We start from the raw sequence: 25,193 nt of genomic DNA, 5'->3' as shown, positions 1-25,193 counted from the left end.
TATTGCATTTTGTGGACAAAATAATTCGTTTTTATAATAAATCTTTGAAAATCAAGTTATGGATTTGAATTTTTTATGTTTTTATAACCTAAAGATGCTATGGGAAAGTTTGTTACAGAAAATAGTGGTTTTCATCTTGTCACTTTTTTGGTATAGAAAACACGTTTTTACAGAAATTTGTCAAAATGGATTTATTGTATATTGGAACCAAACTCTTCATATATATAAACATACAAATATATAAAATGAAAGAACACACCATATGTTTTTAAATAAATAAACAAACAAACAAAACCGGGGAATAAACTTTTATCCTATCTATATTTTTTCTCTGCTTATAAACTTTTAAATATGGGTATTGTTCTTAAAAAATTTATTTTTAGCAAAAAGCTAAAATAATTGCATTTTTGTGAAGGAATTTTGTTAAAGATCAGATTCAGAATGATTATCAAAACATACACATGTAAAATCAATAAATAATTTTTGCTTCAGTTTTTCTTTTATTTGGGTAATCTAGTGGATAATCGTAGTATTACAGATAACCATAAAAACTCACCAGGAACACGTTTTTTTCAGGCAAATGTTTTCTCTTAATTGACGAGATAACTCATCAATGGCGGGAAATTAGTTAAATGCATCGTTATGTTTTTTTAAGACCATGGACCATCGACAGTTTTAAGAGCATCTGTGATTTGGACTTGGGTAACAAAAAACCTAAATATCAATTAATTTGAATAATTTATCATTTATTTTATGTCTTTATTGTTTTACTAAACATATTTGTAGGCAATTGCATGTGCACAAATATAGTCACTGCATTGATTTAGTGAGAAAGTGTTTGTAAAAGCTATCTGGATTATTTTCTATTTCAGGTAGAGGAGGACAGTCTGCACTGCGTTTCGCTCGTTTGCGAATGGAGAAAAGACATAACTACGTGCGTAAGGTCGCAGAGACGGCCGTCCAGTTCTTTATATCCAATGACAAGGTGAACGTAGCCGGACTGGTGCTGGCCGGTTCGGCGGACTTCAAAACCGAACTCAGCCAGTCAGACATGTTTGACCCGGTAAGAAAAGATCTGAGTTTTTTTCTGAATGGCTGTTTTCAGTGTATCTCTGTGTGATTGGCTAAAGTCCGTCTTTGACATCAGCGTTGTTGTGTCTGATTGGTTGCAGAGGTTACAGGCCAAAGTGCTGAAGCTGGTGGACATCTCTTATGGGGGTGAAAACGGCTTTAATCAGGCTATTGAGCTTTCGGCTGAGGTTCTGTCTAACGTCAAGTTCATCCAGGAGAAAAAATTAATAGGCAGATATTTATAATCGCAACGACAACGGTCAGTGTCGCAAGTCAGTGTCTCCTTATTGTCATTTTAGCTTTATACAGACTGTACACAGCAAAACTAAACATTGTTCCTCTAGGACCAAAGTGCTACAGACAGCACACATACATACTGCACATAACTGTAAATATTACTGTACTATACTGTAATTAAATCTCTCTCTCTCTCTGTGGCCAGGCAGATATTTTGATGAGATCAGTCAGGACACAGGGAAGTATTGTTTTGGAGTCGAGGACACACTCAAAGCCCTGGAGATGGGATCTGTTGAGATTCTCATCGTCTATGAAAACCTGGAGACAATGAGATACGTGCTGAGGATGCACGGAGTGGAGTGCACTGACCCTGAGAACGGTACACACATATACACACACAGTCTCCGATTGTAGATTTCTGTCAGGTCCTGTACAATGCAACAACAGCTTTGACTATAAACACATGTTCACCAGCACAATAACAACACTCACAATTTTATGAATGTACTTGGTTCTCATTTTAGTTGAACTGTTCCTGTAAGAGCACACAGCTGTGTGATGTAGATGTTTTTACCGCTGGGTGAGATTGAAGAAATGATTTTTTCTGTTGTGTTTCAGATGAAAAAGTCATTTATTTGACCCCTGAACAAGAGAAGGACAAATCCCACTTCATAGACAAAGAGGTGTGTGTGTATTTGTTTATGTGTATCTGTGTAAAAGGTCATCTGTTATGTTGAACGCTTCCACCTGTCAACACAGACGAGGTTAGTTGTGAAAACATACTGTCCCTGTGAAATGAACCCGCACAACGTGAGTCGGGTCATTTCGCTCTCCTGACAGTTAAATACTACACAAAACCACAACAAAACACAATTGACAATATGAAATGTACGGCAGCTGTGTGAAGCAGGACTGTGTAATATGTTATCATCTCAGGTCTGTCCTGAAAGTAAATTGGCACTCAGAATGTCTCTCCGGAGAAAATAAATCGATTTTTTAGGGCATACAACGCGAGCGCTGCTTTATCAGGCACTGCTGCTTTTCATCAAGCGACCAGCGGACTTGCGTTGCCAGGTCGGCAGATTTTTGAATTGGGCTTTTTAACTGTTTTAGCAGGTTAACGTTTTCTGCTTGTTACAGTACATTCACAGGGGGCGAAAGCGTTAACGCTTGAGGGAAGGCTTGTCTGAAGCGTGGCCAAGCCGGTCTTCCATACCCATTATTGGCTGGCTCTGCCTATTTTATTATCTGATTGGCTGACGCACTCGTTGACACTTAAAGTTGAGAAATGTTCAACTTCTGCCGCGAGCAACGGCACTGACACGGAGGATCCACAATTCAGTTCGGCAACGCATGACATCTCCCATTAAAAGTGAATGGAAGCGTTAACGCTTCCGCCCTGTGTGAATGTACCGTTAGAGATTTGGTCTGTGAATAGTCATTGGGATGCTTTAGGACTAAGGTTGAATGGCCGTTCGGCTGGTTTTGTTATGTGGATCTGGCAACCCTGAAGGCCAATGACGGAAGCAAAAGCACAAAGAAGCCTGGTTAGCAAAAGTTTAATTTTGTCATTTAATATAAGTGAATTTGTATTAGTTTAATTGTTTTTTGGGTTTTCATAAAAATAGTATTGAACCACAAACTAAGCACTAAACTAAGGGAGAAATCCATGTTTTTATTACTGTAACAAGCAACAATGTAGGTAGGCGATATCACTTTTTATATCATACGGCTTATTTATTTTGTTAATAACAAATAATGTTGATACTTATCAAGGTCTAAAGTTGAAGGTTAAAATGAGTTAATAAATCTGTGGCTAAATTGATTCACCAGCACATCCCTGAAGACTCAATACGTTTTGTTTATTAATATTTTGGCATTAAAAGATGTTTTACTATTTAAAAGCTGCTCAAACCCTTTTCATTTGAGGCTTAAAATATCAAAATCAAAAAATTATATTAGTTAAACTCTGTAGTAGTGTGTGTTTTTTTTTCCACTTTTTAAAGTACACTTTTACATGTGGATACCCTTATTTAGTGCCTCAATTAGCTATAATAAGTAAAAATTCTAATGGAGTAAATATTTATGTTTTTATCAGATTAGTAATCTAAAAAATAATGGTTAGTTGCAGCCCTCATTTTATTGTCCAACCCTGTACCCAATGTAAATATAATGTAAATTTACCCAGCAAGCAATAGCTGTCATTTTACCATCTAGGTTATCTAAGACCTGATATAGTCCAGCTAGGAGTAATCCACTTATAGCCAAAATAAACTTGTTTTCTTCATGTAAGCAAAGGTGTTTGGTTTTATTTATTTATTTATTTAATTTATTTTTGGGCCTTGTGTTAACCTAGATGTCTGGGCTGTGTTAAGACAGCTATTAGACAACTTTTAAATGCAAAATTGCTTGCTGGGTGTGGACAAAAATTTGACCCTGGACCACAAAACTAGTCATACGTAGCACATGTATATTTGTAGCAATAGCCAAAAATACATTGTATGGGTTTTATGCCAAAAAAATCTGAATATTAAGTAAAGATCACGTTCAATGAAGATATTTAGTAAATATATCAAAAACGAATATGTGTTGCTAAGGACTTCAAATTGTTGTATCTCGGCCAAATATTGTCCTATCCTAACAAACCATACATCAATGGAAAGCTTATATATTCAGATAATGTATAAATCTCAATTAAAAAAAGACCCCTATGGTCCGGAGTCACATATGGTTGTGGTAGTCCAAAGTTCCAGATTGACATAAAATTCATCAGTGTGATCCTCATTGTTTTTGTTTTTTTGTATAGCATATGTTGTGATAGTAATAGTTGTTTTGGTGGGTTTCTGTTAGACGGGGCAGGAACACGAGCTCATCGAGTCCATGCCTCTGCTGGAGTGGTTCGCCAATTTCTACAAGAAGTTCGGAGCGGCTCTGGAGATCGTGACTGATAAAAGTCAAGAGGGTTCGCAGTTCGTCAAGGGCTTTGGAGGAATAGGAGGTGAGCTCATATCTCTGGTTCATAAACAAAAGACGATTCACTTATGACCTCATTAGATGTTATGTTGATTATCGATCATACCTTTGCCTAACTTTGTCTTTTTTTCAGGTATTTTGCGCTACCGTGTGGATTTCCAAGGCATGGAGTATCAGCCAGAAGAAGAGTTTTTTGATCTGGACGACTACTAGGTAGTCTAACTGAAATAGGGAGACGTTATAAGGAAAGATGAATTGTTCGTTCTTTCTGCGAGAGTGTGTGTGAGAGAGGGGACTGTATTTACTCCCAAACACGCATACACACACAGAGTGAGAACTGAATCATCTGTCAATCACATACAGATTCAATAATGAAAAAGCTCGGCATTAGAGCAATCGAATTGGATAAACTGTGCCTCGTTTTGTTTATCTCCTCCTCTCTTTGAATTAAAGTCACTGAAAGTGTTGAGAGAAGTACCTTCACCTGTCTTTGGACTACAGTAGCTTCTTTTGAAATAAACTATCTTCTTTGTATTCTAAATTCAAAGTCAATTTCCACCCTGAATTTATCCCTATTTTTCTTTTTATGAGCAATTTCTGCTGTTGTATTTTATGACAGTGTGTGGTATTTTTATAAGGGTTTCTGTAGCGAATGGGGGACAAACAAAATATTAAATTTGAACCTGCTTAAACCAGCTGTCCGTGTCCTGCATTTCAAAACATTGAAGTCTCATTTATCTCTGAACTTCCAGGAAACTGTGTTGCTGTTTTAGATGATTTGAACGCTTGCAGTATTTATCTTATCTCGCTGCTGCAGCTAATGTATAAGCAATGTGAGGGTTGGACAATGTAAAGATAATACATTTAAACACTATGAAATGAAACAAATTGAAGTATTTAGAAAGAATCATCATACAATTAAAAAATTGTAACCAAAATTACAAATGAAAGGTTTGGCAATCTCCAACTCGTGACATAAATGTTAGGGCTGTCAAAAGATTAATTGCATACAAAATAAAAGTGTGTTTGCATAATATATTTGTGTGTGTAATTTTTTATGTACACGTGTATAAATGTAAGAATGTTATTTATGTATTGTTTTCACATTTATATATATATAATATAAAATATATCCAAATCTAAATAAATATATATACACATAGTGCACACACATATTATTCAAAAGCAAATTTTTATTTTGTATGCGATTAATCATAATGTTTTACAGCCTTAATAAATGTAGATCTTTTATTTATTTTTAAATCAAATGCATGTGTCCCAACATTTTTTATTTGTGCTATATGAGACATGGACCAAATTTGTGGAAATTAAATGGTAAAATATTAAGAACTAGCTATTGTGTGACTAATGAAACCCATTGTGGTAATGTTTAAGTAAGATACTTTAAAACTGCAGTTTTAACATCTTAAATGTAATGTGAATTATATTTTCATCCACTTTATCGTTCATTAAAACCATTAACTGAACAACTGGAGCCGTACAGATCACCACACACCTCCATTATATGGCTTTAATAATATGATGCATGTTCCTAAAAGGGGAAAACATGTTGGGATGACATCAGGTTGAGTAAACCATAAGAGAATTTTCAAATGTCAATAATTATGGCAAAATGCATTGCCAAGTAATTCATTCTGACTTAAAATCTGCATATCCATTCTGAAAACATCAAGATGGTTGGAACACGAAATGCATCAAGCTTTTTTATAATGCATTTACATTTGCAGTGTTCAGCTAACATCACTCATCTTTTTAAGCTTAAAAATGACCACACCAAATAGATAATCAGTAATGAATGATAATAGGATATAAACAGTAGCTATAGATCAAATGTAATTTTTGCCATTTTTATAAAATCTTATAACAGTCTCTTTTCCCATCTGCTATAGACCATCAGTCTTACTACATGACTTTACTTTATCCTTTATTTCTCGTCTGATGACCCCCCTTTTTTATAAAATACCAAAACCTTTGGGGAATATAATAAATTTTTAGGTAAACCCCGTTATGAGTGTACCCAAATTCTGCAAATGCTGGTGTAATATAAATTAAGGATTTCACATTGATTTAGAGTTAAATAAACTTAAACTACCATAGTACATACTAAAGTATACTACATTATTTACTATACTCTAAAAAATGCAGGATTTTTTTCAAACCAGCAATGGGTCAAAAACTCTTATGAAAATTAACCATGGTTTTACTACAGTTAAAAAAACATGGTTACTTTAATAAAACCATGGTTTTGCTAATAGTAATCAAAACACCAAAAAAATAAACATGGTTGCTACACTTTTACCACAAAAAAAACATGATTAATTTTCGTAGGGGGAGGGCCGAACCCGTGTAATTTAACCTATAATGGGTTGTTTTACCCAATATAAAAATATAAATATATAGTAAAAAAAAATTCTGGGTGAATTTAACCCAGCTGCGGGGTTCACCCCCCCCCTTTTTAAAAAAAACAAATCTATTTTAGTTAATATGAAAGACAAATTGTAGTAATTACTGTAATAGGATACTCCCGTGTACGCAGTTTTCCATGGTAAATACTATATTATTTTTCATATGGGAGACTCCAATTATTACCCTGTCCTTATTCATAAATTGCCGAAAATTAGCAATTTTCTGATTTGTTAATCTTATTCTGAAAATGTGCAGAAGGTGGTGGTAAAAAGTCGGAACGTAAGAGGATAAGAGAAGCGGCATGATGGGACTCTTATTTTGATGTTCGGTCTATTTTATTTGCGCTTTATTTTTGTTTGTTGTTTCTGGCTTCGCTCGGGTTCACGGACGGGTTTCCATTTTCACGGCTGGACGCGAACAGAACAACAATAACATGGATCCGGACATGGAGGACAAAACCCTGGAGCTGATGGTACGTTCGAACTGAAATGTACGGAAAACACAGAATCCCCAAAATGTGATGTTTATATTTATTCCAGTGTACTACAAAGGTTCTACTGAGGGCGACGGACGATATAAAGCCAACGGAGCGAATCGATGCTGTAATGTGGCTGCTAAAATCATAATTTGAGTGATGTCATTAAAATGCGGTCATGTTTTGACTCATATGTGTCGTGTGAAAGTCGAGATGCGTTTGTGTTTTACTGCAGGGTCCGAGCGCTCATTGCGGCAACGCTGCGCCACTGCGCGACTGCTTCATTTGCCTCATCAAACACAGATTATATGCGCTTGATAGTTTACATAAATATACGATTTATATACCACACGCTTCATTTATCGCATATACAGTCTAGTATATGTGCTTCATATACCACATTCAGCGTATATGCGAGTCATATTTTGCGTTTTATCTGTACGAACAACATATATTTGATATGCAGTCTTTAAACGCGTCATACAGTCTCAATCTATTGTGCACTAATGTTCTTTCTCTAATAATAGATATCTACATGCCTGTCAATTTTTTTTTAAATCACATACAGTTGGATTTTAGATGTAAACAATGGACAGGAGAGTAAAGCTTTGTTTTAGTCTTTAAAGTTCATCAACCCCCTTAATGTTAAAGCCCAGCTGTTGTGAACGGGTCTTTAATTTTTACTTCAGGTTTAGAGAATTTTTAATATTAGTAGTTTGTGATCTAGAAACCAAACAACTCTTAAGAAAATATGGTTGTCTATAACGGGCAAGTCAAAATCAGCAGTTTTGTTTGACTAAATTATTTTTTTTAAATAATTTAAAATTATTGAAATAAAGTAATCATTTATAAACTTATTGCTACATGTTCATGTGAAGTTTTGGTTTCATTGGGTGTCCATTCACAAACACACACGTCATCACTGCTGCATGAATGTTTAAAATAATGTTTTTTAGTGTATAATAAACTGAACACATAATCATATACTAATAGGCCACTCCCCCTATGCTCCACCCACTCATGATGTTGTTTGTTGTTTTGTGTTTGCAGGAGTGCGTGTGTGTGTTTGTGTAGCTCACTGTTGCTCTAACGCTGTTTTTTTTCTCTCACTTGACTCTCTCTCTCTCTCTTTTTCTATTGTTCACACTTTCACTCGTTCGTCTCTGTCACATCACGTTTTTAATTTATTATTTGCATATGCTTGCTGCTATCTGGCCCCTCTCTTGCTCTCTCTCACTCTCTCGCTTGCACTATTTATTTATTTTCTTATCTTTCTCTTTATCTATTTCTCTTTTATTATTTGTCAATTTATTATCATTATTTTGTCTTTGTTTTATTCCTTGTTTTTTCCTCTCTATGTTTTCTCTCTTGCTTATTCCCTTATTTTCCCTGCTGTTATCGCATCTTTTGCTCTCTCTATCTCTGCATCTCTCTTTCTCTGGCACTCTCTCTCTCTCTCTTTCTCTTTCACTCACAGTGTTCTTTGCCTCGTTCTGTCTGGCTGGGTTGTTCCTCGGTGGCCGAGAGTCTGTGTGCTCTTAGATGCCTGCAGAGCCTCCCCACCTCCCGGGCCCACAACCAGGTTCTGCTCTCCTCTTTAGTACCTCCTAAATGCTCCTTTCCGCTCCTCTTGCTCTGCTCCTCAGTGTTCTTCTCTGTTGCTCCGCTCCTCACCGCTCCTCTCTATTTGTCTCACCCTGCTCCTCAGTACTCTTTTTCAGCTCTGCTTCTCTCACTTCGCTCTATTACTAACTGCTCCTCAACGCCATTTTGTGCTCTGCTTTTCATAGCTAGCTGCTCTTTGCTCTGCTCCACACCGCTCCTCTCTGCTGTCTCTTCTGCTCCTCAGTGGTCTTCTCTGCTCTGCTTCTCTCGCTCCGCTCCTCTTTGCTTTGCTCCTCACCACTTGTTTGTCTCATCAGATGTTTTGTGCTAGGTTGTGTTAGCTTCTAAAAGGGAATGTTAACCCAAAATGAAAATTTGCAGTTTATTTACTCACTGTTTGGCCATCCATTTTCTTTTGTAGAACAATAAATAAGATATTTTGCAGAAACCCTAGGGCCCCACTTTGAGAGTTTAAAAACTATAGATATACAATACAGAAGTTTTGTATATTCTTTTTCCGCTTTATAGGTGATGCTAAGAGGCTGGTTTGCCAAACACCACAAAGAGAAAATTATGCTCATGTTTAGCAGAGGCTCCTGCATTAACGCTTATAATGATGTAAATAGCATTCAGTTCCTTGCAAAAACTGATCGATTGGCTTTCTGAGAAATCAATACTTCACCAATATGTCACCAGGAGTCATAGGGATGTCTTTTGCATTGGATATATCTGCTTTTTGAACTCTCAAAGTGGAAGAAACCATTGCATTATTTGAATAACAGAGCACTGGGGTTTCTTAAATCGGATGGAATAAGGGTGAGTAAATAAACAGCAATTTTTTATTTTTGTATGAACTATTTCTTTAACTCGGATTAATGATTAGTGGTTGACCAGTTGATAAGACCAATAAACGTGAATGTCGTATGACTTCAAAGGTCATGTTTCTCCTGATCCCATTTTTTAAAACCCTAGTTAGTGTGTAATGCTGCTATAATAGCATAAATAATACCTGTAAAATGATAAAGCTCAAAGTTCACTGCCAGGCGATTTATTTTCTTTAACAGAATTCCCCTTTCAAAGCCTACAGCGAACGTCTGGTTTGGACTACAGCAGTACAGCCCTCTACTTCCTGCTTTAATGACGTCATTAGAATAGTTTTTTGACTAAGCTCCGCCCACAGGAATATGTTGCCAGCTAAGCTAACGGCAAGCTAAGCTGCTATCGAATTACAACGCACTAAACAAGCTACACAATCAGAACTCGATAGGTATTTCTGAAGGAGGGTCTTCATAGAACAAGAAAGACATCAGCCCGTTTTTAGAGCAGTGAAAACAGCGCTATAGAGATAAGTAAATTGTGTGAAAAATAGAGGTTTTTTTTTTACACGTGAAACATGAACACATGTTATATTGCGCACTGTTAACACAATCAAAGCTTCAAAAACATAGAAACAACCGGACCTTTAAATAAGTAGATTTTGTGATATACCGTACAGCATATCAGAGAGAAAATGAGTATATCACAAAAGTCTACTTTTTTGACTATATATATCTATATATAATTTAATCCGGTAACTGGCACTGTCCCATGACTTCAATATTTTGCATGTAAATTTTTATCTATCACGACAGACTTTATATTGTTGGAAAGGTCTAAGAATGTAGTTTTCATATTTTAAAACTTATTAATAGCAGTAATGATAATGCAGTGACCATCATTTATTAATTTGTGACAAGAGTATGCAGCAAACCAACACAAACTTAATTTTTTGATAATTTGATGTATAAAATAATACTATATGGCATTATTTTTTTCTATAACAATACATTTAAAACAATTGCTGCTTTAAAAAAATTATTTAATACTTAACAATGCCAGAGTTATATTAATTTGAAGGTGTACATTACTTTTCACCCCCACTCAAAAAGGGCTGCGCTATTTAAAGGGTTGGGCAATTAATAATTTTGTAGTGAACCTTGTTAAAATCTGTATCTCATTTCTTAGTGAGTCCTGCTAACACAGTAAGTGTTTTAAGTAGTTATTATTTTGTTTTAAGTAGTTATTATTTAGTTAATTATTAATTTTTACAATATATTTGGTGAGGTTTTGTCTTGCTATGTTAATAAATGCAGTTTTGTGTAAGAGTCATTCACTGATATAATGTAAAATGGATCTATATCGGCTCAGACAGAAAATGGTTGACCACTAATGGTTATTGCCAGAGCTTCTGAGAGAGAGAGAGAGAGAGAGAGAGAGAGAGAGAATGAGAAAGATGGACAGAGTTAGTGGTTTTTGAAGTGATGTGCGTGGACTGAATTTAGAGAGACATTTGTCTGTGTGTCTGCTGTCATCAGTATGTTCAGTGTGTTATGTTGGAAGTCATATAAAATAAATGTTACTGTTGTGTTGTGTAAGATTTCAGAGGAGAGTCACATGATGTAATGATGGCAATTATTTCTCTTTTTGTTGTACATTTTTGTTTGCATGTTAAACTGCTCGAATGTTTTATCCAGAATGCATTATTTGTAACAGCCTAATGGCCATTGTAGCTGTTTCCCAATTTAAGGGCTTCGACCTTCTAAGGACGCAACCTCAAAAAGCAAGCACTCGATCTCGACTGAAATGAGACGGTCTAGCCTTTTCCTGTCAGCAGGACACAGCAACAGAGACATTTCTAACTTATTAAAATAAATATGGAGCCTGAAAAATATTAATTAGTTTAGAAAATATGACACGTTGCTGTAACCAACAGTATATCAAATTAATCAATCTTAGAAATATACGCAACATACACAGAATAATATTAATACAAAACATAACTTGTAATACTAAAACGTGTGTATTTAGCAGAAAAAAACAACTTTTTTAATGAAGGTTTTAAATGTTTATTTTAAAATATCCAGCCGTTATAGGTGTGCAATGAAGGATAGCCTACGCTGTGAAGGATCCATTCTTCTATCCTAAACAGTGCTGAGAAATAAGGACGCATTTTGAGGCTTCATTTTATGCACCCTTCGAATTGGGACACAGCTTGTGTATCTTACCTGTCACCTACACTGACAAACAACAATCAGAATCAGATCTCTCTTTCTCTGTGTGTGTGTGTGTGTGTGTGTGTGCGCGCGCGTGTGTGTGTGTGTGTGTGTAGAACTTGACAGGGATGGAGTCACAAACTAACACAGATGAGGTCTCATCGAAGAAGACATCTTTATATAAGGTTAGTATGTGTCCTATGTTTACTATAGTTACTTTTATAGTCACTGAATGTCTCTGTGATTTTGGTTAAGATGTTAAAATGACACATGGTAGATACGTAAGTCTTTGACTTTGTGACAACATGCACTGCTGTATTCCTGCCTGTTTATGTCTTACAGAAGATGTTAGGTGAGATGCATATATATTTATTGTTTTTATACCTTTTTTGCAATTCCATTAAAGCTTTTTTGAAATTTAAATCATATGTAAGCTTTCAGTCTGTCAGTTTTTATATAAGGTTTAAGCTGTACTTGTATGCTATTTGAAACACATCCGGATGTTTGAACATCTAGGGTTAAAGTCAGCACATGTGTGGCCTCTTCTGACAGAGGTTTAACTCATCAGTATGTGAAAAATGAAAATTATTCATCTTTTTTCATATGATTCTGAAAGTATCAACAAAATTTTGGCTGCAACAAACGATTATTTTGATAATCGACTAATTAATTGATTATTAGAACAAATTATCAACCAATCGTCAATTATTTCAACGAATAATCAGTACGTTTTGAGCGACTATTCAGCTTTTTCAATTAGTTAAAACATTAAGTTATACATATTCTAACTAATAATTAAAAAAGAAAATCACTTACGCACTTGAAATAGTTGTTTTAATTAACTTTCAGCAGGTCATTCTCTTAAGTTTTCGGATTTCTTAAGTTTAACTCAAATAACACAAAAAATGCTTTCTAAGCATTGTTTAAATATTCTGTTCTCTAATAAAAAAACAGCATTATAGACAAAATATTTTTAACACCAACATCTCTTATCAGCAGTCTTAAGAGCTTCTTTTCTAAAACAGACTATAAGATCTATAATAACACTATTTATTATTACTATCCTGACTCCTAAACTTGATCAGTCACATGTTCGTTCTGATACATTTGCACTACGCCATAATCCACGCTGTGGTTTTATCTTCTATCGCAAATTTGTTTGGGCTGCATTACACTCTAGCGTTATAGGCTCGACAACAAAGATATTTGTTGACACATTTTTATTGTTGACTTGTCGACTAATCGTTTCAGCTCTAAACAAAATATTTAATCGTGATTAAAAGTATTTTTAGAAATGGTAAACACAGGGCACACGTGCAACAGAGGCTCAGTTTTGATCTTATTTAATGTGTCTTTCTCATGTTGTCCGGGTGCTGCAGTTAGCGAACGGTTCAGTGACGGGTTCGAGGAAGAGGGTGTCTCAAGGGAACTACGAGAAGGAAAAAGATCTGTGCTTCCAGCTGTTTGATCAGTGGTCAGAATCTGATCAGGTGGAGTTTGTGGAGCGTCTCATCTCACGAATGTGCCATTACCAACACGGCCATATAAACACTTACCTTAAACCCATGTTACAGAGAGACTTCATCACCGCGCTACCAGGTATCTAATGCACACAGACACAAGACTACATGTTAAAGCGTTAGTTCACCCCAGAATGAAAATTTCGTCTTTTAAAATGTTGTCTTCATTTCCACACCCACACCCTTAAGACCTTCAACCATTCAGAACCCAAATATATATATATATATATATATATATATATATATATATATATATATATATATATATATATATATATATATATATATATATATATATATATATATATATATATATATATATATATATATTTATTTATTTATTTTTTTTTTGTGAAATCCGAGAGCTTTCAGGGCCCCCATAGACAGCAAAGAAACTCACAACGTCCAATTCCCAGAAAGACATTGTTGAAATAGTTCATGTGACCACAGCGATTCAAACTTTATTTTATGAAGAGACAAAAATACTTTTTGTGCTCATAAAGTCACCTATTAACAAAAGCAGAGCATCATTTGTGTCCTGAAGATGAATGCAGGTGTTGAACGACATGAGGACGAGTAACTAATGACTAAATTGTCATTCTTGGGTGAACACTTCAATGCTTGCTTCAAAAGAAGAGATTTATTTTGACAAGACATGTCCAAAATGTCCAAAAAAGGATTTTCAAATGTGGGATCTCTCTCGGTGTCTACCAGCTCAGGGTTTGGATCACATAGCTGAGAACATCTTGTCGTTCCTGGACGCTCGCTCTCTGTGCTCGGCTGAGCTGGTCTGTAGAGAGTGGCAGAGGGTCATCTCGGATGGAATGCTGTGGAAGAAACTCATCGAGCGGATGGTCCGTACGGATCTGCTTTGGAAAGGCCTTTCAGAGCGACATCAGTGGTAAGGACACACACACACAGATGGTTTTAAAGCTCACCGTATGCTCATTTTTAGCATTACACAAAACAGATGTGTGAGTTGTTACAAAAAACAAGTTCTGCATGCAAGATGTTTAAAAAATGTTTTCACGTCAACATAACTCGCTCTGAAGTGTTGAATTATTGACAGTAATGTTCAGCTGTCCTTACACCTTGTGTGCATTAGTAATCCAGCAGTTTGCAGTCAATTATTTATCATATATATGATGTATAATCTATCTGTCTTTGAGTACGGAGGCTAAACTTAATGTTAGAGGGATAGTTCACCCAAAAATGAAAATTCTGTCATCGTTTGCTCACTCTCATGTTGTTACAAACCTGTAAAAATGTATTTGTTCTGATGAACGGGAGGGGGGATGTTTTGAGAGGTGTTTGTGGCCGGGCCGTTTGTGGACCCCATTTACTTCCATAGTATTCTTTTTTCCTACTGTGGAGGTGAATGGGGTCCACGGGCGGTTTGGTTGCAGGCATTTCTCGGGATGTCTTCCTTTGTATTCATTAGATCAAAGAAATTAAAGGAATAGTCTACTCATTTTCAATATTAAAATATGTTATTACCTTAACTAAGAATTGTTGATACATCCCTCTATCATCTGTGTGCGTGCACGTAAGCGCTGGAGCGCGCTGCGACGCTTCGATAGCCCCATTCATTCAATGGTACCAATCAGAGATAAAGTTAGAAGTGACCAAACACATCAACGTTTTTCCTATTTAAGACGAGTAGTTATACGAGCAAGTTTGGTGGTATAAAATAAAACGTATCGCTTTTCTAAGCGGATTTAAAAGAGGAACTATATTTTATGGCGTAATAGCACTTTTGGGAGTACTTCGACTCACCTGAAAAGTCCGCTCCCCTTCTCACTCTCATAATGGGAGAGGGAGGGTGTTACTGCGCCGAGTCGAAGTACTCCTAAGAGTGCTGTTGCGCCGTAAATTATAGTTCCTCTTTTAAATCTGCTTAGAAAAGCGCTACGTTTTATTTTGTACCACCAAACTTGCTCGTATAACTACTCGTCTTAAATAGGAAAAACGTTGATGTGTTTGGTCACTTCTAACTTTATCTCTGATTGGTACCATTGAATGAATGGGACTATCGAAGCGTCGCAGCGCGCTCCAGCGCTTACGTGCACGCACACAGATGATAGAGGGATGTATCAACAATTCTTAGTTAAGGTAATAACATATTTGAATATTGAAAATGAGTAGACTATTCCTTTAATGCTGGTTTGTAACAACATGGGAGTGAGTGGATGATGACAGAGTTTTCATTTTTGGGTGAACTATCCTTTTAATAATCTTCAGCACAAACTGGACATCATTGTGTGTGTTTGTGTGAATCATGTACAGTATCCGGATGGAGGTGGGTGGAGACTCGATTAGTTCATGTCTAAATATATATCATAACCAGCTGATCTGTGAAAATGTTTTTGATGGTTTGTTAACAGGGAGAAATATTTATTTAAGAACCGAACGAACGAGGTCCCGCCCAATTCGTACTATCATTCACTTTATCCCAAAATTATACAGGACATTGAGGTGAGCCGCTATGCACCTTTCCAAACCTTATTTTTTTATCCATTCATCCATCGATCCTGTCACCCTCCCACTCGCTCAGCTTCTCCTTCTGTTTCTTTCAGACAATTGAAGCAAACTGGCGTTGTGGTCGTCACAATCTTCAGAGGATTCAGTGCCGGTCAGAGAACAGTAAAGGAGTTTATTGCCTTCAGTACGATGACGAGAAGATCATCAGCGGCCTACGAGACAACTCTATCAAAGTATTTGTCCACCTGTCTGTCTGCTGCTCTGTCTGTCTGACTATTAGGGGTGTAGCAATACATCGAAATGGATCGATGGAATGCCTATATACGATCCATCGATGCCACACGTAAAATATCAATTTGTGGTTTCTGTATTTTGACACTTTCTACATGTGAAATCCATCTACGCATTTCCACCAAGGCATGCATTTTCGTTTACAAACAATACTGTGTGTCAGATTGCAATGCAACATTTAAAGCAACACTATGTAGTTTCCATGTAAAAATGGCTTACAGCTCCCCCATGTGGTTGAAAAGCGCAACAGTGCCTGGTATCAGACACTCTTCTGCAGGCAGGGGGAGGGGCGGGGCGGCGCTGTGTGCTCTACCCTCCACTGCCACTTTCAGAGTGTGCTTGTAGCAGCTAGGAGGTTGCTCAGGTTGCAGCAACAGTACAATTTGTCCAGTTAAGAGTTGTTCTATCACTGAAATAATTTTAGAGACATTATTTAAAGGTAAAAAACTACATAGTGTTGCTTTAATCGCTGTTGATGCAAAAGACTGATTCAGAAAACGTTGTGTCTGCTGCTGGACACTTTTAAATATCAAAATATTAAAAATGTAAAAAAATAAAACAAATGTCCACTTGTGATTCGATCGACCATTGATCGATCTTAATACCAGGTGTAAACAGCATCTATGTGTTTCTTTTGGTTGATTTGATTAATGGGGCATTCACACAATAATGATAACTATAACTATATTAGCGTTCACACACAGACCTCGACAATAACGTTATGTTAATTTTAAGCTCCGGCACTGCAGGGTTACAGTCACACAAAATGTATGTAAATAACCTGATGTTGCTTTACGTTTTTAATGCCGAACATCTTTCCTCCAAATTTCCTCCTGCTCTCTCTGAATGGTAAGGTTTGGAGTATAGTTCGTTTTTTTTGCGTGGTCGAACACACAACTTTGCAAAGCATAATTTATTTGACTCGTATGTGTGCACAGTATGGGCCAACATACTCCTGTACGCGTATGCACGACCTATGCTTGCAAAGTAAGCGCGGTTACATAAATTCTGCTGTGCATGTTTAGTGCTAGCGTACTATTCTATTGACAAAATTTTCGTCACATGCACCGCATCCAGGAATCATTCGCGCCACGAGACCTCCAGACGCGCATCAACGCGTCTTCACAACAGCGTTTATATCGCTTGAATGGTGCGAATTGAGCGTGCCGCGGCAAACGCGCGAGTTGAAAAATTTGAACTTTGGTGGAAAAATGTGCCGCGTTAACCAATCAGTAGCTTGCTCTAGTAATGACCTGATTACAGAAAGCGAGCTGAGTCGCAGAAGCCCCTCCCATAACGCGAATTTCCACGTTAGTGGCTCGATGACTAGAATTTCATGCGCGGCTTCACGAGCGAATGAAGCGAGTAAACTCAAACTGTTCAAGCGGCAAACTAGGCGCGGTAGACGCAATTTCAAATGCGGCTGGTGTGAAGCCACGGAAAGTAGAACATTTTCTGCAAGGCATTAATCTTTTGTGAAATTCATAAAAATGCTGGCATTGGCTTGCAAAGTTTTTAAAAACCGCTGGCGGGGAAATAGTTAAAGGGATAGTTGACACAAAAATTTTAAATGTGTAATCATTTACTCACTTTTGTGTTTTTTTTTTTTTTTAACTGTATCAGTTTCTTTATACTGTTGAATACAAAAGAAGATATGAAGAGTTTCGTTGCAAAACGAGATAACCACCTTTTTTTTATTGTTCAGAAATCTAGTTTTTTGGTTGTGCATTCCAAAAAAATTTCAATTCAACTGCAGTTGGTTTGTTTTGATTTAAACCTTCATAACTTAAAAAATACAGCTAAGTAGCACCATAAAACAAAATAATAACATGATAACATTATAATAAACTTGTTTTGACAAAAATGTAAAAAAATGGATTTATCTCGTTTTGCAACAAAACTCTTCATATTTTAATTAGGGCTGTCAATAGATTAAAAAAATTAATCTAGATTAATCGCATGATTTCATGAGTTAACTGCGATTAATCGCAAATTAATCGCACATTTTTATCCATTCTAAATTTACCCTAATTTAACACTTTTCAGGTTTTTAATATTCTAATCATATATACATATATAGATGCTTTATGCAAATGTATGTTAACAACAGCCTGTTTACATTTTAACAGAATCACCAGCCATTGTTTTGTATAAGAATTTTCCTTTTAGAAGATTTTTCTTTCTCCATTTTTGTTTGCTGCTGCATCATTTGTGACATGTGCAGGCAAGTTGAGTCGGAATTAGCAAATTTTAAAAAAATAGTTGTTCATATTTTGACAAGTCCTGCAGTCTATTTTCTAAGTCATGCATAAAAGCGAAACCAAAATGAATTGAGACGCATTTTTGTATTAGATTAAGCATTAGGAGGACGGTAACGTTACACCTCTCAGACGTATAAATAAATATCATATCAGATGTCCAACGAGCATTTAGAGCATTGGATTTGGTAGACGATTAGCTTAATGTTCTTATTTCTATATTTCATTTAGAGAGAGTCACATTTGTCTGCGTCTCTGTTCATTCAACTATGGGCTGGACCAAGGGTCAAACAGAAATTGCGCGTTGCGTTAATCTCCGTTAAAAAAATTAGTGGCGTTAAAATGAATTTGCGTTAACGCGTTATTAACGCGTTAATTTTGACAGCCCTAATTTTAATATATGACGGTAAGCACTAGGGGTTTAATCTGACAGTTAATTATGATTCGAGACAAAATCGATTCCACGCCAGCGATGCGTTGTTTTTGTTTTATTTTTATTTTTTTGTCGATACATTAAATGCTTTTCGGTGCGATAAAGTAGTTACATTTTTACTTACAAAAAATATTTAAAAATACACTTTTTTTTAAATAATTAAAAATGAATAATGAGGGGAAAATGTCACACAAATTCAAGCTTATGATGGCAACAGTCATAGTCTTTCGGTATTTTGTGCCAAAATGTGCAATAGTGACAATCACTGATGTAGTATAAAATATAAAAAATAAAGCTAGCAGAAGTAAATAAACGAGAATGTGCGCTTTGGCGGAAATGCGTAGATGGACGTTACGTCAAGGAATGAGGACGTGGAGTGTCGAAATGAAGGTACCCCAAATCGTTTTTTTTATTATGTGTGGCATCGATGCATCGGATCGTTAGAAATAAATATTGATGTATTGTTACACCCCTAGTAAGCACACAGTTGACGGTACCCATTGACTTCCGTAGTATTGCTTTTCCGACTATGGAAGTCAACTGTGTGATTACCATCATTTATCAAAATATCTTCATGAGGATGAATGAATGATGACAGCGTTTTCTTTTTTCCCTTTAAATGGCAGTGCAAGTTATACAATACATAGGGCTGTCTATCTGTTTCTCAATTTCTCCCTCTCTCTCTTTCTCAGATTTGGGATAAACAGTCTCTGGAGTGTCTAAAGATCCTGACAGGTCACACTGGATCAGTTCTGTGTCTACAGTATGATGAAAGAGTCATAGTGACAGGCTCCTCTGATTCTACTGTCAGGTACACACACACACACACACACACACACACACACACACACACACACACACACACACACACACACACACACACACACACACACACACATGTTTCCTGTCTGGTTTATATTATATAAACCTTCATATTCTGTGTGCTGAAGTTCAATACATTGCTTGAGAAGCTGTAAGGTCTCCATGGAAACACAGACCTCACTTCCCTAGCAACTGTTCAAAGATCCTGCCAACCTTCGTTAACCTTTCATGCGTGTGTGCATGCTAAGGCTGGGCGGTGTATCGAGTTTTGGTAATGAGACAATACCATCCATATGGGTATGGTGTGATATGACCCTTCTTCTTTACAAAAGAAACTCTGCCAGAAATGTACACTGAGGTCATAAGCTTTACAACCTGCTCGCATGGTGTTGAAATTATACATTTTTAAACGGGGAGTAAACCCCTGCCTTTTGAATTTAATTTTCCTCATATGCTGTTGTGATCGTGACATACATGTAAACATTTAGTCCACTTTGCAGGAAATATTTAGTATTTAGCGTATAGACGGTTTCATCGGACGCACGTGCGCTGACGCGATACACGTCTGGATCCGAACTTTATTTCCGGTTTCATTTTTTAATGGTCTGACTAGTTGCTAAACTGATCTCTTGAGCAAATGCCTCATCGAAAATAACAAGTGTTTTGGTTTCCTAGGTAATCTATGTGGTGTTGTTTTTTGCTTGATATATTAATAAACTACGTTTAAAGAACTTTGTTGTTATTTATTCTTAGCAGAGTTTACCAGAAGTTACATACGGACTACAATAGCCGCTTGTTTATGTTGTTACTGCTGAAACCGTCTATATCGCCATGAATGCCCAAATTACAGAAATATTAATTTTAGTCAGTATTGCCCCCAGCCCAAGTGCATGCATGTGTGTGTACATGTACATGTGAGTGCTAGTCTTATAAGAAATTATATGTTTCAGACACACAAATCAGATTTCGATCTTAAGATGTTTTACAATTTAAAAATTGCACACTTTTTATGTACGGCTTAAATAAAAAATATTATTTAAGTAAAACTCAATGTGTGGCTTTTGCACTTCTACATGGGAATATCCTAATTTAGGTTTTTATAAGTGAAACATCGGAGTAGATATTAATTTTGTTTTTCTCCGATTAGTCGATTAATCGCAAAAATAATCGTCCGATTAATCGATTATGAAAATAATAGTTAATTGCAGCCCCACTTCATTTACTTAGTTTAACAGCTCTCTCTCTCTTTATTTCTGTCTATCTCTTTCTCTCTCTCTCTGTCTCAGGGTTTGGGATGTTGGTTCTGGTGAGGTCCTGAACACTCTGATCCATCACAACGAGGCGGTTCTGCACCTGCGGTTCTCAAACGGGCTGATGGTCACGTGCTCTAAAGATCGCTCTATTGCGGTGTGGGACATGGCGTCTGCCACCGACATCAGTCTACGCCGGGTGCTTGTGGGTCACCGGGCGGCGGTAAACGTGGTGGACTTTGACGACAAATACATTGTGTCTGCATCTGGAGACAGAACCATTAAAGTGAGAGTGGGGTGGGTGATATGTAGCTGTAGTGTTTTGAAGTCGGAGGTAAAGATAGTTGTGTGTGTTCGTAGGTATGGAGCACTAGCACGTGTGAGTTTGTGCGGACACTTAACGGTCATAAGCGCGGCATCGCCTGCCTTCAGTATCGAGACAGACTTGTGGTCAGTGGATCTTCAGACAACACCATCAGGTGAGAAAGACGTCATGATGTATTTTCACACGACTTTCAATAGCTGTATAATCTTACTCGTTTTTGTAAAATGAATGTGGTTTAAAATCGACTGTGTTTGTGTGTTCAGGTTGTGGGACATTGAATGCGGTGCTTGTCTGCGTGTATTGGAGGGTCATGAAGAGCTCGTCCGTTGCATCAGATTCGACAACAAAAGGATTGTGAGCGGAGCCTATGATGGGTGAATACATGCTAATACAAAAACATTATTTGCAAGGACATTTACATTTACGCATTCGGCAGACGCTTTTATCCAAATCGATTTACAGTGTATTACAAGGTATACATATTTTTATTCATATTCAGTATACGTGTTCCTTGAGTTCGAACCCATTAAAAGAAATCTATTTAATATCATAAACCCCAGATTCACTTTCTCTCTCTTTGCAGGAAAATTAAAGTTTGGGATTTGCAGGCTGCTTTGGACCCGCGGGCACCCGCCAGTACACTTTGTCTGCGCACACTTGTGGTGAGAATAACTGAAAAATCTGATCTGATGATTTGATCAGTCATATTCCTGAAGTTAAAGTTTTTTGGGTTTTAGTATGAGTATGTTATCCTTGAAGTTATCTATAAGCTAGTGTGCTTCAAAACAGTGACAAAATTTGCATTGCATAGCTAAGCATTCAAAACAAAACATTTTTATGACATCATTCTACACTTCAGCTTTCATTAAATGTCCTGTCCAATCAAATGACAAAAACTGAAATGCATGAATGAATATTTTGATGTGTGTTATTGATAAAGATCCCAAAGTCGTTTAGGCAACAATGTTACGTGTTAGTACCTCCCAGTTTTGGCACCCTCTTTTGCAAAGAGAGCGAGAGAGAGCAAGCGAGGGAGAGAGAGAGAGAGAGAGAGAGAGAGAGAGAGAGACCAGACCATACACAATACGTCTCAACATAACACGATGCACTAAAATGTATACTTTCCCATAGCAAAAACAGTACATACTATTATGGCATGGTCCCTATGCCTTCTGGGATTTAATGCTTGTTGTCATGGTTACCTCTCACAGGAGCATTCCGGCCGTGTGTTCCGACTGCAGTTTGACGAGTTCCAGATTATTAGCAGTTCCCATGATGACACAATCCTTATATGGGACTTCCTGAACGTTTCCAACAATGGACAGCCAGACGGACGATCGCCCTCACGAACTTACACGTACATCTCTAGATAGCAGGTACACGCACACAAACACCAAAATCCATTCTGTTGCAAATTTCTTTGTTTTGAAAGTTTTTTGTAAATCATCTGTTTGTCTCACTTTCAGGTGCCTCTTCTGTGTGCTAGTGTTTCCTGGGAGAGCTAAGAGCTGATTGGTTGGTGGCCGTGTCCATCAAGGAATGATGTCAGGGGGCCGCCTCCTCTTCTTTGTCTGGCTATAAACTTTTACAATTCTGTATTCACGCTTTGCCAATTGCACACTAAAGACACATGCTACACTACACACCACACTCCAAAAAAACACATGCGAAATTTAAAACAAAGCTGTTTTAGCACTGTTCTGCTTTTGTATAGTGGGAATATAAGAAGCACAAAAACAGAGACGTTTGAAACCGTATTTTACTGCTGCTCAGATAACCAGAGGAATGGCGTGCTGAAGCTTTGCACCGATAGCTCATATCTACAGGAGGATATTTGGATTCTCCAGAACGTGACGTACCCTTGATGGATATCTGCGCATGGACAGAAGACTTTCTGAACTGCTTTAAAAGAAAGAGACTTTGTAGAAGAAAACAAACTCTTGCAGAAATGAAAGTTAAGAGAGTACTGAAAGGCTCGTTGCCTTGATGTTTTCTCAGCACACTTTTCTTTGGGATCACGGACACGACAAGTTATTCAGGATGGTTTTGTGAAGTTGAGGACAGCATGCATGTGAAGTTCAGCTGGATGCCTCTTACACTCTGTCTTTTTGTTTTTTAATTGTTTTTTTTTTATTTGACTTCATCTCTTTGTTATGATTGTGCTAGACATTGTAAATGTTCACCACTCAGTGTCTTGTTTTATTTCTGTTTCTCTGCCTGCCTGTTCATCGAGGGCCGACTAGTTATAAACGGAACTGTCTTGTCAGATTGTGTTGTATATTACAAGAGGTTTTTTTTTTAAGAAAAAGATATCGTGAATAAAGAACTTAACAATGTTGAGTGTGGTGCATGGGCCTGCGTGTTTTCACCTGTGATCGGTTTCTCTTTTTTTACTGCCATGTATGGTTTCAAGAGAATCTTGCTTATCCAGTTAATTAAAAAGAGTTAACTCTTAGCTGTCAGGTAACCAGCTATAGACATTTAGTTTAATCCCTGATGAAAAAAACAGCTAAAACCAGCCTAACAACCAGCTTAGGCTGATCTCCCAACCTGGTTTTAGCTGGTTTAGCAGGCTGGTTTTACATGGATTTTGGCCACGTTTTAATATGGTTTTAGATGAACAACTAGCTTAAACCAGGCCAGTGGGTCTTTGCTAGTTTAAACTGGAAGTAGCTGGTTTAAGATGGTCTTCCCAGCTGGGCAAAGCTTGGTCAAGATGAAGGGTCAGCTGGTCTCCCATACAGCAAATAACAAATAATAATTTAACATAATTTAAAATATAATTCAAAATATACAAAAAATTGCTGAAATTTATTTTGATGTTTACAAAATATATTTTTACCAACATATTTTTTTTAATATTTCAAAAATGCCAAAAAATATGTTGGTGAAAAATAATAAATATATTTTAAAGCATTTAAAATATATATTTAGCCCTCCATATATTTAAGTCCAAGGAAATATATTTGTCACATTAGAAGAAAAACTTTGTTACAACAGATTTAAAAAGGTTAAAATGAATTTTTTCAACTTCAAAAATAGGCTATAATTTATAAGTTAACCTGTGTTTAGCATATTAAAATATATTTTTAGAATACAAATAAAATACCAAGAATATTTTTTTCACCATATTGGTTGTTAAAAATATATACACTTGCTGAAATATTTGTTGATAAGAAAGTTAAAACTAAATAAAATTATATATAAACTATATATTTTCAAATAAAAAAGCTTTATTTAATTTACAACATACTTTTGGCAAGATATATGTATTTTTGCCATATGAACTTAGCCTGACCTGCTAAGACCAGCTTGATAGCCCCAAATTGGACAAAACTCATCAAAAACCAGCCTACTACTATCCAACTGGCTTACATTAGGTTTTAGCTGTTTTTCAGCAGAGATGGCACATGCATAGAAACGATCATCTGTTTGAGTACTGAGGCAGGGCTGCAAACTTTCTGAGTTCAGTTTGGAGTGAGATTTACAGGGGGTGAGGGTACATAGAGGGTTGGCATCTTGTGGTGGTTATTAAATTATTGTGAATATTATTATTCACTAAAGGATTATTAAAGAATACAATTATATGTTCCTTATTAAAGTAACCATGCCAAACAACTTATTTTATAGTAGTATGGATATTTTGCTATTTCTGTGTTGAATTGTTGGGAAAGTCCGTGGAAAAAGATTTTACAATACAAATTCAAATAGATTTTAGAAATTGAATAGAAATAAAAGCTTTTTCTGAGTTTTTCTGAGTCTCTGTTATTGTTTTATCTCATTCTATTACTTACCCTCTGGATAAAAGTGCCAAAAAAGTCTGCATGTCAAGACCATATAATTATATTCTGTATATAAATATATTATTGTTTATAGATGTCACAACAAACATGGGTATGAATGCTTGTCAATGACGAGTACTCCTAAAGTTTTCTAAGGGGTCTGCTTTGGTGAAATATAGTGCTGCGCAGACCGTTCGGCCTATGACATCAG

At 36.5% G+C, this 25,193-nt stretch overlaps 2 protein-coding genes across 6 annotated transcripts in view; both read left to right on the top strand.

The window, feature by feature from the left end:
* The window catches only part of etf1a (eukaryotic translation termination factor 1a), a 112,398-nt gene extending 107,425 nt beyond the window's left edge, over positions 1–4,973 (top strand). For both annotated transcript variants that reach the window (XM_073854484.1, XM_055177307.2), the window contains exons 6-11: positions 873–1,063; positions 1,173–1,302; positions 1,514–1,687; positions 1,927–1,991; positions 4,159–4,306; positions 4,415–4,973. In XM_073854484.1, coding sequence (XP_073710585.1) covers positions 873–1,063; positions 1,173–1,302; positions 1,514–1,687; positions 1,927–1,991; positions 4,159–4,306; positions 4,415–4,494 — 788 coding nt within the window. In that variant the 3' untranslated portion in view covers positions 4,495–4,973. The remainder of the gene's footprint in view (positions 1–872; positions 1,064–1,172; positions 1,303–1,513; positions 1,688–1,926; positions 1,992–4,158; positions 4,307–4,414) is intronic.
* Positions 4,974–7,023: 2,050 nt separating this feature from the next.
* fbxw11a (F-box and WD repeat domain containing 11a) lies at positions 7,024–22,846 on the top strand. 4 transcript variants are annotated; one of them, XM_055177309.2, is made up of 14 exons: positions 7,027–7,180; positions 8,661–8,765; positions 11,937–12,005; positions 13,200–13,419; positions 14,055–14,241; positions 15,725–15,815; positions 15,917–16,054; positions 19,496–19,614; positions 20,912–21,161; positions 21,236–21,354; positions 21,464–21,574; positions 21,784–21,862; positions 22,412–22,576; positions 22,667–22,846. In XM_055177309.2, the coding sequence occupies exons 1-13, from the start codon at positions 7,142–7,144 to the stop codon at positions 22,571–22,573; spliced, it is 1,689 nt and encodes a 562-aa protein (XP_055033284.1). In that variant the 5' UTR covers positions 7,027–7,141; the 3' UTR covers positions 22,574–22,576; positions 22,667–22,846. The 4 variants fall into 4 exon arrangements, with proteins under 4 accessions (XP_055033285.1, XP_055033284.1, XP_055033287.1 ...); XM_055177311.2 differs by lacking the exon at positions 7,027–7,180 and adding an exon at positions 7,184–7,198; XM_055177310.2 differs by lacking the exon at positions 8,661–8,765 and having other exon boundaries at positions 7,024–7,180.
* Positions 22,847–25,193: the final 2,347 nt, after the last annotated feature.

The sequence above is a fragment of the Misgurnus anguillicaudatus genome, chromosome 16 (assembly GCF_027580225.2).
Source record: "Misgurnus anguillicaudatus chromosome 16, ASM2758022v2, whole genome shotgun sequence".
Classification (NCBI taxonomy): Eukaryota; Metazoa; Chordata; class Actinopteri; order Cypriniformes; family Cobitidae; genus Misgurnus; species Misgurnus anguillicaudatus.
The sequence above is the reverse complement of the archived record's forward strand: the minus strand, read 5'-3'. Positions and strand labels throughout refer to the sequence as shown.

What these genes read in the sequence shown, in the direction of transcription:
- fbxw11a (XM_055177309.2), top strand. Translation starts at nt 7,142, where the DNA reads ATGGATCCGGACATGGAGGACAAAACCCTGGAGCTGATG. An exon ending in CTTTCAGAGCGACATCAGTG is followed by an intron (nt 14,242 to 15,724) that starts GTAAGGACACAC and finishes GTTTGTTAACAG; the next exon opens with GGAGAAATATTTATTTAAGA. An exon ending in GTGAGCGGAGCCTATGATGG is followed by an intron (nt 21,575 to 21,783) that starts GTGAATACATGC and finishes CTCTCTTTGCAG; the next exon opens with GAAAATTAAAGTTTGGGATT.